We start from the raw sequence: 14,754 nt of genomic DNA, 5'->3' as shown, positions 1-14,754 counted from the left end.
CTTTTTCTTCTCTCCATTTCTCTTTATTTTTCCCTGTAGGTGTGATTATCAAGAAGTCATATATCAAGATGTCATTGTTTACTTACGAACACACATTCTTCTGAATCTTTTTTGTCCTTTCTGAATCACCATTGCTCCTTTTCTCCTTGTGCCATCACAGCCTCTTTCGCCCCCATCTGTTTTGCCATCAAAGCAAAAGAAAATGACATGCTGCCTCTGGAGAAGAACAGAGTTCGGTTGGACGATGACTCTGACGAGGACAAGGTTCGGTTCAGCTTTGTCTATACAATACTCACAGATCAAGGGTTCATTTGGTGTGGACAAAAAAAGCACCTTAAAATAGTATGCATAAACAAATATTAACAATAAATTCTCCTACATGATTGCTTGAAGTTGCTGGAGGGTGAGGGTCTGGAAGCTGTGATTGGTGGAGCTGAAATGGTCGATAAGGAGCCTCCTCCAGTCAGTGCACCAGAAGAGAAGAGACCAACACTCAGTTTGGAGGAGCTGGAGGCAAAACAAGGTACGATTAAAAGCTTTGGTTGAAAGATAAGGAAAAAAAGTGATTTGTTTTTTTCATTCCAAGGGAAAAGCAAACAAAAATATCCACAAATATAAATAGATTCAGTTAGTTACACATTTAGATTAATGTGTGTAACATTTAATTACCTTTGTCATGAAAACATCAGATTTTAACTCGGTAAATAAACACTCTCAGTCTGACGACATCAACACTCTTATTTCCCTATTTCTGTCAGTTTCTGCACTCAGATAATCATCCCCTTCTTTCTCCAAAACATTATGCAATTGACAGAATGTTAATAAACTCCAGCGTCTGGTGATGTTTTTGACAGAGCCGGTTTCTCTCCTGTCCAATCTACCCCCTTTTTTTAACAGCTCCATGCCCACCTAATGTGGGAGTGTTAAAATTGAATTGTTTGTCTCAGCGTCAGCAAATAAGTACAGGTGCTTAAAGGCCATCTCTGTCACACCCATCGGCATGCTGTTACTGTCTGGGAGATTTGGAATCGCAGGAAAAGCGAGAGGGGAGGAGAGGAGATGAATAAACCCAGTGCGTCTGAATTATAAATTCTCTCAAGAGGATGTGCCCTCCAGTAAGAGACAAGCAGAGTGGTACAGTAAACGACAGTCATATATCTTTCCTGAAGGCCTAATGGAGATATATTCTCTCTATTTCTGTTTTTTTTTCAGTCGTGGTTATAGAATATTACACATTGGCTTTCCTCAATCTTGCCTAAAGTAAAGTAATGCATCAGAGACTTTGCTCTAAGTAAAAAAGGTACAGTTATACAGGCATATCCACAAATGTGCATTTTACCCATTTTAGTTTCAAGGTTAGAGTCACTTCCTTAAGATATTCATATATTCTCATGTATCACTAGCTTTTAATTTCAAAACTAATAGGCTTTTTACTGGAAGATGGAAGCGATTGTACTGCAGTTGAAGTTGATTCATTGCATCTTGTTCTACTTTTACACCCTCCGAAATCTGCAGTTGCACCCTCTCAGCCTCAAAACGTTGGGCAGCTTCACCCTCCTCTGCATGTCTCTCCGAATGATCACAAAGCATCTCAAATGTGAAATGACACTCCACACACTATTTCACATCTCTGTCACAGAAAAAAAACTACCAACCAGCATCCCAATTGCTATGTGATTTTCCATAAGCCATCTGACCTGACGTTAACCAGACACAAAAAAGCCCTCTATATCAAAAGTGCAAAAAAATAAGACTTGTTCAGGCATATACCAAAAAAACCATCATATGTCTGAGTGAATTTGAGAGGCTTTTTGAACACTGTTAATGACTCAATGACTTTAGCAGATGATGTGATGTCTGTCTCTCCATGCCTAGATGAAAACTAAAATACTTAATTCTCAAGCTAAAAAAAAGCAAATCAACAAAGGACAGTATCACTACATATTTCTTTGTAATTTTTTTTTTGTTGTACATTGTTGTTTGATCTATTATGAGTTGCCTGTATAATCACGTGGCTGTATAATCTAAAAATTCCTGCAGTCGGTGTTGAACAGTACATCACAAAGATCATCACTGTGCCAAAATCATCTTTGATCATTAATTTAGTAGATTGCTCTGTCAAGATAAAGCGTGCTAATGCTTATATCATGCAGTGTATTGTTAAGCAAATATACTGTACCAAACTAAGTTTATGACTTGTGATTAACCTTTCAAGCTTGTTGAGAGTATAGGGAACATTTACATAAAATAATAAGCTTTAGTGCCACAATATCACTTTCAAAACAAGAAATAAAAGTGAGTAATGCTGGCTGAAGTTCACTGTTATTCATAGGAGTTATTTTATTAGGCTGTGGATTTGAAAATGGATTCTCCAATGATGGTGATTGATATTTTGTGTCCAGGAGTTATATATTTACGAGCCATAGAGTAACCTTTTATAGCATGGGTTGCTAAATGTCTGCCAATGGTATTTACCATACTGTATTATGATTCAATTGCAAGAGGCTACCTGCCAGTGACAAAAATGAAGCCCCAATCCTCCTGTCAGCTGTTCAGCCAAATGCCCTGAAGACATTATATAGCTCTAAAGACGCTGATTTCAGCATGTTATGAGATATAGAATGCCCACAGCAAAAATATAGTTAAATCCTTTAGTCTAGAAAGACAGCTGCAAAATAGAGCTGGAAAGGACGGACGGACAGACCGTTAAGACAAACGTGGTACTTTTCAGCATCCAGGGGGCTGACAGGTCCCGTTTAGGTTCAGCGGAACAGCCTCAAAGTATAATGGTCTCTCTTTGAGCTGACAGACGGACAGGCAAAGAAGCTGGGAAAGAGCCTAATAAATAGCTGACTGAATTGGCTTTGCTGTGTGGCAAAGTGGCTGTCAGTCAGCTGGCCTAACTTGATCAGATAGCAGGAGAATCACTGGCAGACAGCAGAAAGCTAATCTGTATTGATGGGCTGAAAAACAGCCACACATACTAAATGTGGTTTCCAGTGATAGGTGTGTGAAGCGTTTAGCCTGCAAACGTTTCCCAGTGGATGTGCATGTTTCATGGTGATGGTAGAAGATTTAGTGAGAAATACGATTGTATATAGAGATGAATGTGCTGTAAATATAGGTATACCTTCCTCAAATGTCAAGTTTTTCTACGGTTTTATTTTCTAAACCAGAGCAAGGGAATGACATTTCACATATATAGCAGTTCCATAATCGGATTAGAAGTCAGGAACATTATAACAAAAACAGATCACATAAGTTGTAATGCTAATAAATACATAAAAATTGGACAAAACAAATCAAATGGTGATTTCTAGAAGAGTAGCAGTTTTTTGTGCTTTTGGAGATTTTTAAAGGATGCATAAAAGTTTTCTACATCAATGGAAAAAACAAGTCTAACATTGGGTACTTTGACAAAAATGTTTTTTTTTCACAATCATCAATCACACTGTTCTTAGTTTTGACATTCAAACACAAACCCACGTATTCTGACAAATGAATTAAATTGAGACTTTCAGAATTTGTTTTGCTTTCAATATGAATTTAGAATCAGCTTCATTGGCCAAGTTTTTGAAAACAAGTTTTTTCTGTCGGTTTTGGGAGAAGCTGAAATAGGTTATGTCTAGGGTTTGAGGACTGACTGTAGAGATGTGCAGGTCGGCACTGATAATCCTTTCTGCAGACATGAATGTGTGGTGGCCAATCCAAACCAGACAGTGACGGATGTGCAGAGAACAAACTCAATGACTGCAGTGTAAAACTGGTTTAGTAACTCCTGAGGCCGGTTGATACATCCTCTGCTGGGTCCTGTTGATGACTGTGTAGATGTTGGACTCACCTGAGGTACAGTCGTTAGTGTTGAGGGAGAAGAGCAGTTAGAATTGCTGGGGGTTTGGGTTAGTTGTATGATGTCTGAGTTGGAGGGAGTTGGAGGGAGTGGGGGGAGTGTGAATGTGGGCTGATCAAACCTACAGTGAGGCCATATTCAGACCAAATCAGACACAGCGTTTAGGCTGCGGGGGTTTTGGCCTGTGCAGCGACGCATCCACTTGCGGCGAGAAAGTAGATTCAACTTTTGGAGAAACAAGAAACCCGACGTCACACTGGGGAGGCCAATCACAGCCAACGAATCAGACTGATCAGAGCTGTAAAACCCTGCCATGAGGGAGTATGAAGATGTTACCAGGAAGAGGGGAGGACATTTCTCTTTTTTGATAACATTAAAAGTAAAGTTAGACTTTGCTGTCGGCTTCCTGACTCATTTTAAAAAAGATGAGAGAAAAAGAGAGAGAGCTGAGAGTGCCAGCAAGAAAGAAAGAAAGAGAGAGAGAGAGAGAGAGAGAGAGAGAGAGAGTGAGAGCAGCTGTGGTCACGCAAGCTAGACATTGAATGAAGAGAGGGAAAGTAGCGGTAGTGGTAGTGAGAAAGCCGGCGAATCAGAACAAGACGACATTATTTTCTGATTATTTCACAGCGGATATTTCTAGAGCACACACACATGCCCAAATCCTCACACACCTCCACTCAACCCCACAGCGCTTCGCCATTCAGGTCGTCGACCAGCTGATGGTTCTCCACAGTGACACAGGGTCATTAGTTGAAAACCTGTTTTTCAGGTTTTCAGTGTAGCTCCTCTTTGCTACTCTGTTCACATTTGTCAGTGTGTGTGTGTGTCTGGCCTGTACAAGATCCTGTCCCCACTTTTGTAAGCCTCCTCCTTGGTACACACAAACACACACACACACACACACACACACACGTCCTCACAAAAGCTCATGTCATAGTGTCAACGAGTTCATCCAGGTCTGTAGATGCAGCCTTAAAAACACTCAGATGAGTGTAGTCAAAGCAAACCTTGTAGCTTCAACTTTGACTCACTGGTCCATCTCCTCATAGTTTTTACCACAGGCTTTGCAGATTTGAATTTCTTCCAGTAATTTGGGAGAAGATGAATCAGACAATGATCAGAGAGTCTCAAAGCTGCACGGAGAACAGAGCAATATGTATCCTTTAATACAGTCTAGCATTGGTCTAGTCAATTTCTATCCCTGGTGCATCACTTAATATGCTTTCTGTATTATTTTTGTTATCAAACTAGTTCATACGGTTTAATAATTATTTGATTTTATTCATTGTACAGAAGACAATGTAAAAACCAGAAAAACCAAAGCATCACATCGGAGAAGCTGGAACCAGAGAGTGTTTGACATTTTGCTTCATAAAAGGCTTAAATGATTAATCAGTTCTCCAAATTGTTGTCAGCTAGTTTTTGTTAAATTGCTCATCATATAAACATCCTGCACCAAATTAGGAATGATAATTTGCATCAAATTAGTCTTTAAATAAGTTGACTCAGAGTCAGACTGGCTGGATGGTGGATTGCAACACTCCCTGGTGTACATATGGATTCTGCTCCACGTGGCTATTCTTCACACTGAACTCCAATACGATTTTCCTCGGGTAGCAAGCCTATTTTAAACCCCCGAAGAGACAACAGCAGCCCCGACGGTTGCATAACTTAAACAACTTGTTTTCCACATGCATTTTCTTTACACCTTACTGCCTCGTCTTGTTTTGTGTAGCTCACTCATCCTGTTGCTCTCTGTGCCCCATCTCATTCTCGAGCCCTCCTTATCCATCCACCCTCTACGCGTCTGTCACTTCATCTCCTTTCCTCATCTCTCAAAACCATGCATATTTTCCACCCCCATTGTCATTCAGATTTCTGTCTCCTCTTCTCCACCCACATGTTGCCTCCTACTTAGCGTTTCTTTGTTTTGTTTTTTTGGTTTTATCTGTATAAACCGTGAATTACATAAAATTATCTAGCAGAAACTTCGTCAGCCCTTATCGTTTAGAGCTGGAACTCTGTCTACCTGCAGCAGTGACAGCCAAAGAATGCCAGATGTCAGATATCGATGTGACAGTAAGAGTGGAAAATTACTCATATCATCATTTCCTCCTTGCCTGTCTTTCACTTTTCATCCTGTATGATTTTTTTTTTTTTTTGTCTCTCACCTTCACGTTTCTCTCTTTATCATCCCATCACTGTCTTTTCTCCCTCTCTCTGTAAACTCCCTATGTCGTGAGTTTTTGTGCCTCTTGTGAGACCCACCCCATCATCCTACCAATTTCTTTTATTCTTTGCTTTCCAAAGCCCATTTATTGTGGCCAGGCAGATTAGAAAGCAGAGCATAATCCCTCTTTTCCAGATTTTCTTTGTCTTTTCAACCATTTTCTCCTCGGACACCCCCATTAAGGAGAGTTGTGACTTTGCTGTGGTAAAAAAAAAAAAAAAAAAAGAAGAAAAACAGGAGAATGATTACAAGTTTTTTTCATTTTCATCTAACCATCTCTCTGCCTTCTTTCTTGCTCTGTCATCTCCTTGCCCTTAGCCAAGCAGAAACTGGAGGATCGCCTTGCAGCCGCGGCCAGGGAGAAGCTGGCCCAGGCATCTAAGGAGTCCAAGGAAAAACAGTTACAGGCAGAGAGGAAGAGGAAGGCAGCACTCTTCCTACAGACCCTCCGCGGCCCCTGCCCAGGGGAGCCTGAGGCTAAGAGAGCTGAACTAGATGCATCCGCACAGCTTGAGGTAGGAGTCAGTATTTGTCACTTTTAACCAGACGATTGACAAAGTTATCTCAAAGACAAAAAGATCCTTAATCAAGTCACACTTTGAAACAGGTAGAGTCAAAAGTTGCACATTGTATTATATCGCAATTTCTCAAGAACTATTTATTGTATGTGCACACTGTTTATGTGCCTCTTTCTTTGGATAAAATTTAGTGGCCCCTGATGCAATAAATTCACAGTTTCCACACATGTAATCACAGTTCCATATTTTAAACACAGGTTGTTTCACATCTGGCAGACATCAGGTTTTGTCAAGGGAAATTGCTTCAACATTATAACTATTTCCATTACTACCATTAAAGAGTTGTACTGTATGATGTTGAGATCATATCAAGGGTGCAATAATGTTGTTGGGCCTTCCCACACCACAGATGTCTAATAAAGGGAGACTCCTTCCTGCAAGGCGTAATACTTTGCCATTTGAAAGCAGGAGCCAAGAGGACCATGAGTCACCAGGTTAACTCCAATAAGTTGTTGGAAGAATGAAACTTGAGAGTAGCCAATAACATCAGAGGAAAGATACCGTGTGTACAAGAGTAAATAACTCGTTAAGCCAAGTTGGAAAGTTCAAGTGAAAATGTCATTGCATTATCAGGATTAGAAAATGCAGATTATGTATATTCTGTTGATAATATGGCTTTTAAAACAGAGATATGCTTGAAAAGAAGATGGAGATGCTGTCCGTCCAGACTCAAAGCTAGGGTTAAAAGCCAGGCATCATACAGAGAGGCAAGACACAATAATCATGTATATATCAATAATGGAACTCACTCTTCCAAGGCATGTCTAGTGTTTGCACTCACTTGTTCTTAGATTTAAAAAGTGATAGAAATAGTTGAGTAAGGAATGACAAATCTTGTGAAATCCCTTCAGCGGGTGTGTATGAAGGTCTTTCTGTTTCCAAAAGTTACAAACCCCTCCCAATTCTCGTATGGCAAAGCTGTGGAAGGACAAGCAGTTCAGTTGGAGTGGAAGCCCCACTGGGCTCCGAAATGTGCATTTAAACCTCCACAACTGCACATCTCAAACCTGTGTGTGTTTGCAACACAGTCTGCAGCTGACACACAGACAATCAGAACCAACATATTTATAAAGATGGAAATAAAACAAGGAAAGAAGTCGAGAACAAACATGTTTATTTGTTCATTAAACTTTCATTAAAATTTTTTGAACTGACATACATACAGACTTCAGTCTTGTTAGCCCACCTTGACATTTAATCCTGCACAATTTACACAACTTTTAAAACTACATGTCAACATAATTGCTATAAAATCATTGAATATAAAATGAAGCTTTTTTTATAACACCTAGATGAAACTGGTCTGAGTGAGAAAAAAAATTACATCCACTAATGAACCAGCAGCAGTGAATAAATATAAGCACCAATTTTGTCTTTTTAGCTCAAATATTGTTCAATTCGACACGCCTGGCAAGACCTTGGCACTCTGAGGACAGTGGTTAATTTTTATAAGGTTTTTCTTTTCTTTTTTATTCCCCACAAGTTCAACCATGGTCAGATGTTCAGTAAATGGCTACAGTTGGCTCAGTAACCTCACACTAGCCCCACAACAGCCTCAATCTTTATTTCTGTGTAGGATCTTTAACATGATTTTTAGCACGCACACTGTGTTTTCTTGTTTCTTTTTAATACTGTAATAAAGTTAAAGTTGCAGACAGCTGTAGTTTTATTAGTACCTGTCAGTTTGTGGGTGGGCGTGTGTGTGTGTGTTTGTGTGTGGCTGCATTGATAGCAGTTTTCACTTTATGTAACCATGCAATAATAGATTTAGAGATTAACGTGCGGTTGCTAAGGAAGCATTTTCACTTACATCACTCACATAGATGCAAATTTTGATGAACAGCATGTTTTTATTAGTACCTGTCAGTTTGTGGGTGTGTGTGTGTGTGTGGCTGTGTTGAGAGCAGTTTGCACTTTATGTAACCATGTAATAATAGATTAAGAGATTATTGTGTGGTTGCAAAGGGAATATTTGTATGTACATCAGTCACATAGAGGTGAATATTGATGAACAGCATACATTAAAGGGTTTTATATATAGAGCAGATAAAGCATATCACATATTGTTATTAAGTTGTTGAGTCTGTGTCTACTGCTCTTAGCCATGTCGTAGCCTTACTCCTGGGTGATGACAGCCACTCTAGTCAGTAATTGCTAGGAAAGGAGGTATGCTGTTGTATGCTGAACAAATTAATAACTATGTACAGTAACTGTTGCCAATGGTAATGGCACTTTGCAACTTTTCCTTGACGCATGATGAAAAGAACATTGAATCATTCCAAACTTTTAAAAAGCTTTATTTAGTCGTTGGTTGTGGTTTGTTTTTATGATTTCATCCCATCTATGTCACTGCTTTAATTTATATATCACGTTTTCTTAACACCTTAATGTTGTATGGTATGCAAAGTTAATATTTCCGACATCTTCAGGGCTGGGCTCTTTGGCAACCTCGCAAATAAAAAAAAGTCATTTAAGCAGAAGGTAGAGGAAAGAAAGGTTTTGTTTATTGATATTTTTTTATTTAGCTCAAGGAAACTTTTGAATATGTAATCGTACTATAATGTTATTGAGAGGACATCTGACAATACAGGGGAATGGCTGTTTAATCACTTACGAGAGAGGAGCATCACCACAGAAGAGCCACAAGTGGAAAATCAGTCAATACATCAACTAAGGTGGCTCCTAATAGATAAAGATAAAATAAAAGTTCTTTCCTGCCCTCTGTTTTGTTTTGATCCACCAGTGATAATGCTTTAAACTTCAACTTTGTAGCATTTCATGGGAGTGCTGCGATAATGCAAAATTTAAAAGCCTTTTGTCTGTTAAATTAAACATAGGCTAAAAGGCAGAAATACTTTATAGTGTAAATAGGATTGGGTTGCAGTCATTTGATGTGTAGATTCCCTATCCATTTGATAGATATTTCATGTCAGCTCCTCATGTGAGCCCAACTGATGCGTGGCGAACTGGACTATTGCCTGTTTGGCCAGGTGGCAGTGGGCAGGCTTCTGTCACTATCGCGCCAGCTTTGTCACTCTTCTCCAGATGTTCTGCGACTTGTGCTGTGGCCATCAGAGCGTACAGATCCTTAAGGAGCCTCCAGCATTCAGGTCACTGGCCTTCTGATGATGGTACGTGTGTTGTAGTTGAATATATTGCCAGTTAGAGATTGTGAACTTAGTGCTCGGTCTACAAAGCGCTGTATGTTTTAAAGGACTTAACACACAGAGGGTCAAGTCCATTTTTTTTATTTGTATAGTCTAGTACACAAATCACAAATTTGCCTCAGGAGGCTTTATAATCTGTATAGCTATCTTCTATCTTTAGACCCTCGTGCAGTTTGTGTTAGGCTGAAGCAGTAAAAAGGACAATAACTAGGGCCGCGGCTGTAAAAGATCTCAGCAATTACTTTGAGTACAATGACATCATAACTTTGCTGTCTGATCCAACGTAGAAGCCTCATGGGATTTTTGGTGTCACAATTTTCTACATAATTGTGTAGTTAAAGGTTTTTTGAGATTATATTTGACGGTTTTCAGAGAATTGTGTTCCCTAATTGCAAGAGAGAGTCAAGCTGAGATATAATAGCTGATGATATGTTTTTTTTTTTATATTCCTTGATTCTAGGCATAGTAAGATAATGAGCATTCTGCTATCAGAGGGCACAGAATCAATGTTAAAGTCAGATAAATAGGAAAGTGCAAGTCTGTGTAATGATTGGTTCATTAGAAGGAGCAATTTGAGGAACAAGTGTTTCCTGAGTTTGCAGCAAGTGAAAAGAGGTCAGAATGACTTTAGTGTAATTAAAATGTCTAGTTGGAATGAGTATTCTGATCGCAGCATCTTGTTGGAGTTGATGGGTTTCATGCTATATTTTGGATATTGTAATGTAGGTTATGCTCTATGTAGGTTAAAGTATGGATGTGAATGCTGATGCCATGTCTCTGTAGAATTGGCAAAATTAGCTCATTTGATCTGTTTATGTAAGCTCTCCTATGTTTTCCATAGTGCTTATGGTGTTGTATATGCACTGCACTGTAGTGTAAGCCGTTATGAGTCAACACAACCTGCTGAATCAGCTTTACAGACCAAAGGCTCCCGCTCTTCTGCCTGTGATTCTTTCACTTTGCAGTTTCTTTCTTTCAACCTTTTTAAGCACTTTTCAGATCTTACTTGCTTTATCTGTCTATTAAAACAAACACAGTTGTCTTGTATATAAATGTCTCTCAGGGGTTCATTCAGACATCACATTGTTTTATATTACAGGTTAGTTACAAAACAAAGCCACAGTGCTGACATGATATTTGGCACCGGGTGCAAGAGAAAGGAGCAGTCACATTAGCAGTCACTCTCAATTCACCGCTGCAAATTGAGAGTCTAATGACATGAAAGGAGAAAGAGTGATCTCAGTTCTCACACAGGCTTTCACTCAATGATGAATTTTCAAACTTATTTGGAGTTGAAGCCTTAATTTATGACCACTGTGACCACGAAGAACTCTCACCCACTTCTTACAGATAATCTCCTCCATAAATCTACTCATCAATTCCCTCATTCATTAAGATGGAGAATTCTGCTGCCTAGTTTATTATATAATCATCAACAATGCACAAGCATAGAATGTCAAGGACTCCTAACTTTACAAGGAAGTGAAGTTAGGAGTCAAGTTTATTGCTATTTGCTCTCATACTGTATGCAAATTGTGGATTGTGGATATTTTTCTCCATGCTGTTGGGATAAAATGCTGAATGAGGCGGTTTTTTTTTTTTTGTTAGACTAATTTGACATGAAAAGAATTTCTTCAATAATTCTCTGTGTGTGTTTTTCCATCTGCTGCTGCAGCCATTAGGTTATGATTATGGCATTCAGTTCAAACTTGTGCTGCGGTGTAATGGATCCAGAGATATTACAAGTCTGGTATTCAAGGTCTGAGCTGATATGATTGTTGCTACCGTTTATTCATCGCCATCACATTTATGTAACGAGGTGCATGCCTGAAAGGGGCTTTAGGTTAGTACCTCACAAAACAGAAACGTAAATTAGAAGTTTTTATTGGTGGCTATTTACCATTTTATGTTTTTTATGGTAAATATATCAAATAGGAAAAAATAATTATATTTTAGTTGTGAAGCTGATATTATACACCTTCAAGGATTGTTTCCCATTGCTGTCTTTTCAGTATAGAAACTGGTCAACTTGTCATGTTTAACTTTTGTATAGGTAACCTGTGGGTTGTCTATTTTTTCCACAAATTGGATTGTATATAAAGAAAGTCATTTAGACCCAATGAAGGCTTTTCACCAATCAATACACATCTGGTATATTAAGAGCATGTCGCGACTATTCCTTCCTGTTCTCCTCTCTTTCCCTCAATATTCCATCTTTTAATTAGTTTGAAAGTCTCCTCATTTCCTCCCCTCCCCTCACTTCCTCTCTCTCTCTTACCCCGGGACTATTAGCTACTTATTATTGTTACTCTTCTTATTGTCTGCACCTTGGTATCTTGCCAGAGCAGGTGTGAGAGGGCAGACACTTACGGAGCCCAGTGTTGGGATAAGCTTCCCATATGTCAGTCCTAATTTTAAACCAAACCTTGCTTTCCTATCATTTCATTATCTCTCAGCCCAGACTGCAGATAGCGTGCAAACAGAGAGGTGTAATAAATATTCATCCTCTCTCTACTTTCATGCCTGTTTTTAGATACTTATTGATTGTCTTCTGTCACGGGCATTTTTCTTCTTCTTTCTCTCTTTCCCGTACTTCTCTGCCTCATCAGCCTCCTTCTTTCATCCTCTTTCATCACTCCCTCTTTATTTCTATCTGTCCCTCCCATTCTCTCTTTTTACGCTCCACCCATTTCTTACAGATTTGAACAGATGGGTAAAGGGGGTGGGAGTTATTGAATTGGAGCGATTGAAGTTAGGAGTGAACAGATTTTCTTTTATGAAGTTGAACTAGGACAGTTAAATTTATTTGAGCTAGAATACGCCTTACTCACTACTTCCTCTTTGGCTTCTGTGTTTATTACTCATCACTCAGGCAGGCATATCGTTTATGTTAATGTCAGCAGATAAAGTATGCCATTTGATGTCTTTTTTTTTTCTTTTTTTTAATCCAAACACACGTATAGTACTGTGAGTGCATACATATACACATGGGATGGCCTCAGGAGCGATCGAAAATGTAACCAGAGAAGATAAAATCTGACCTTGGAAGATTTAGTGCCATGTTTAATCCACTGATGGACTGAAGCTGTCTTTTCAGTCTGAATCCAGCAGCAGGGCAATCTAATATGAGCAGACAGAGCCACATTGGGGTAATTAGAGGCACTTTGCAGCTGACAGTTACAACTCAGTGTGTAGCCAGCAGACTGCATTATTTTGTGTAGCCGTCTTTTAATCAGAAGAGTAAATTGCTTTTGTTGTTTTTTTAAGAGGGGAGAATGAGTACTAATTTCCACTTTACCTGAGCCAGACGATTATGATCCCATGCCCCTTTTAGTGTCGCTGTGATTTATTATAGTCTCTCTTTTTTCATATATATATATATATATATATATATATATATATATATATTTATATATCTCCTGGTGTACTTTTTGTTTCTCCACCATGTTCTGTTCCTGAAAGCAAATTGAGGCAGAAGATTGTATCTAAATAAAATATTTTACATTTTGCACATACAGAAATAGAAGTACAATGTTAATGTTGCCAGACAAGGGCAACAAAACCTATTATTAATTATTATTGTTGATCATTTTACCCATATCAATTAAACTCATTGTTTTTTTTATTCTTCCATTACCATCTCAGCACCCTCACTGTAGAAAAGTGAAATGACATGTCATTAATATTCTAATAGCTTGTGCAGTATTGTAAGTATTTTCATACTGTGGCATTGAGTCTTTTTTGAGCAGACATTGGTGGGCATTGAAGGATGGACACATGAAGTTTGCATAAATAAATCTCTAATCTCTCTATCCAGCCAACCGTGTACATCACCTGCATCTCTTTAAGTGGACTGGATCCCATATTGATTGCCCACAGATGTATGGAGATATCAGGCATTTGGGAATTCATTCAATACCCACAATGTCAAAGAGACAAAGAGTCTGTTTAACTTAGTCAATATGTTGTTTGTTTTCTTTTGTCTTTAAGCCAATTATTAACAGAAGTTTCAGCCTCGAACTGAAAGAAATAATGTCCTCACTGATATTTTTGCATTGTCCTCTTTTATCTGCCTTTCTGCCTCCAGATGCAAGAAGCCCTTTCTGTTCTGTCCGACCTTCCACCTCCTCAAATGTCTTCTGCACCACCTGCATATCCTCAGGACCACAGGCCCCCTGCAGAGAACCAAGGGGCCTTCCGCAGTAGGGAGGCCCCATCCTCATCCTCCTACACTTCTTCCAGAGGAGGAGACCGAGATAGAGATAGAGATAGAGAAAGAGATAGAGATCGTGACAGAGACCGAGACCGAGACCGAGACAGAGACAGAGACAGGGAGAAAGACAGAGACAGGAACAAAGGAAGGGACAAAGACAAAAAGAAGAAAAAACACAAGAGGAGATCCAGATCACGGTCGAAGAGCAGACACTCCCTTCCCAGTGCCTACAGGAGAGCCCGCAGGTCCCGGTAAGACACAATGGAGCCATGTACTCATTCAAAGATGGGTTGAATTGGATTCTGTTTCAGGGTGCTGTGATTTTTATTACTAAATGATTTTTTGATGCCTCTCAACTGTTGCCTTTCATGTTTTCTCTCACCATGTGAATGCATTTACACTAACATAATTATATCTGTAACAAAAAAAAAGCTATGTTTGATATTAATAATTGCCTGGTTGCAATTGAGTGAGATAAATTAGCCTTTTGTCCTGATGGTGTACAGTGTAGCTGTGCAGGGTTTTATTGGTCTCTTCTGCTGGTTGCTACAGGCACATCACCCTGGGAGGAGCAAATGTAATGTCTCTCTCTATTGTTTTATTGTGTTTTTTTTTTGTTTTCATGCTCTGTTATTGTGGACAGAATTTCCTTTTGTAAGATTGCTAAGATCTGAGTTGAGCTGTCATCTTTGAACAGAATCTGCTTATTTTTTTAA

General features: G+C 39.0%; 1 protein-coding gene across 4 annotated transcripts in view; it reads left to right on the top strand.

The window, feature by feature from the left end:
- Positions 1–14,754, top strand: part of sfswap (splicing factor SWAP) — a 55,819-nt gene that overhangs the window by 28,820 nt on the left and 12,245 nt on the right. For all 4 annotated transcript variants that reach the window (XM_053339922.1, XM_053339921.1, XM_053339923.1 and 1 more), the window contains 4 exons: positions 161–264; positions 394–523; positions 6,399–6,595; positions 13,913–14,289. In XM_053339922.1, the coding sequence (XP_053195897.1) occupies positions 161–264; positions 394–523; positions 6,399–6,595; positions 13,913–14,289 (808 nt within the window). The remainder of the gene's footprint in view (positions 1–160; positions 265–393; positions 524–6,398; positions 6,596–13,912; positions 14,290–14,754) is intronic.

Source organism: Scomber japonicus, chromosome 19 (assembly GCF_027409825.1).
Source record: "Scomber japonicus isolate fScoJap1 chromosome 19, fScoJap1.pri, whole genome shotgun sequence".
In the NCBI taxonomy this organism is placed as follows: Eukaryota; Metazoa; Chordata; class Actinopteri; order Scombriformes; family Scombridae; genus Scomber; species Scomber japonicus.
This window is presented reverse-complemented; position numbering and strand designations above follow the sequence as displayed.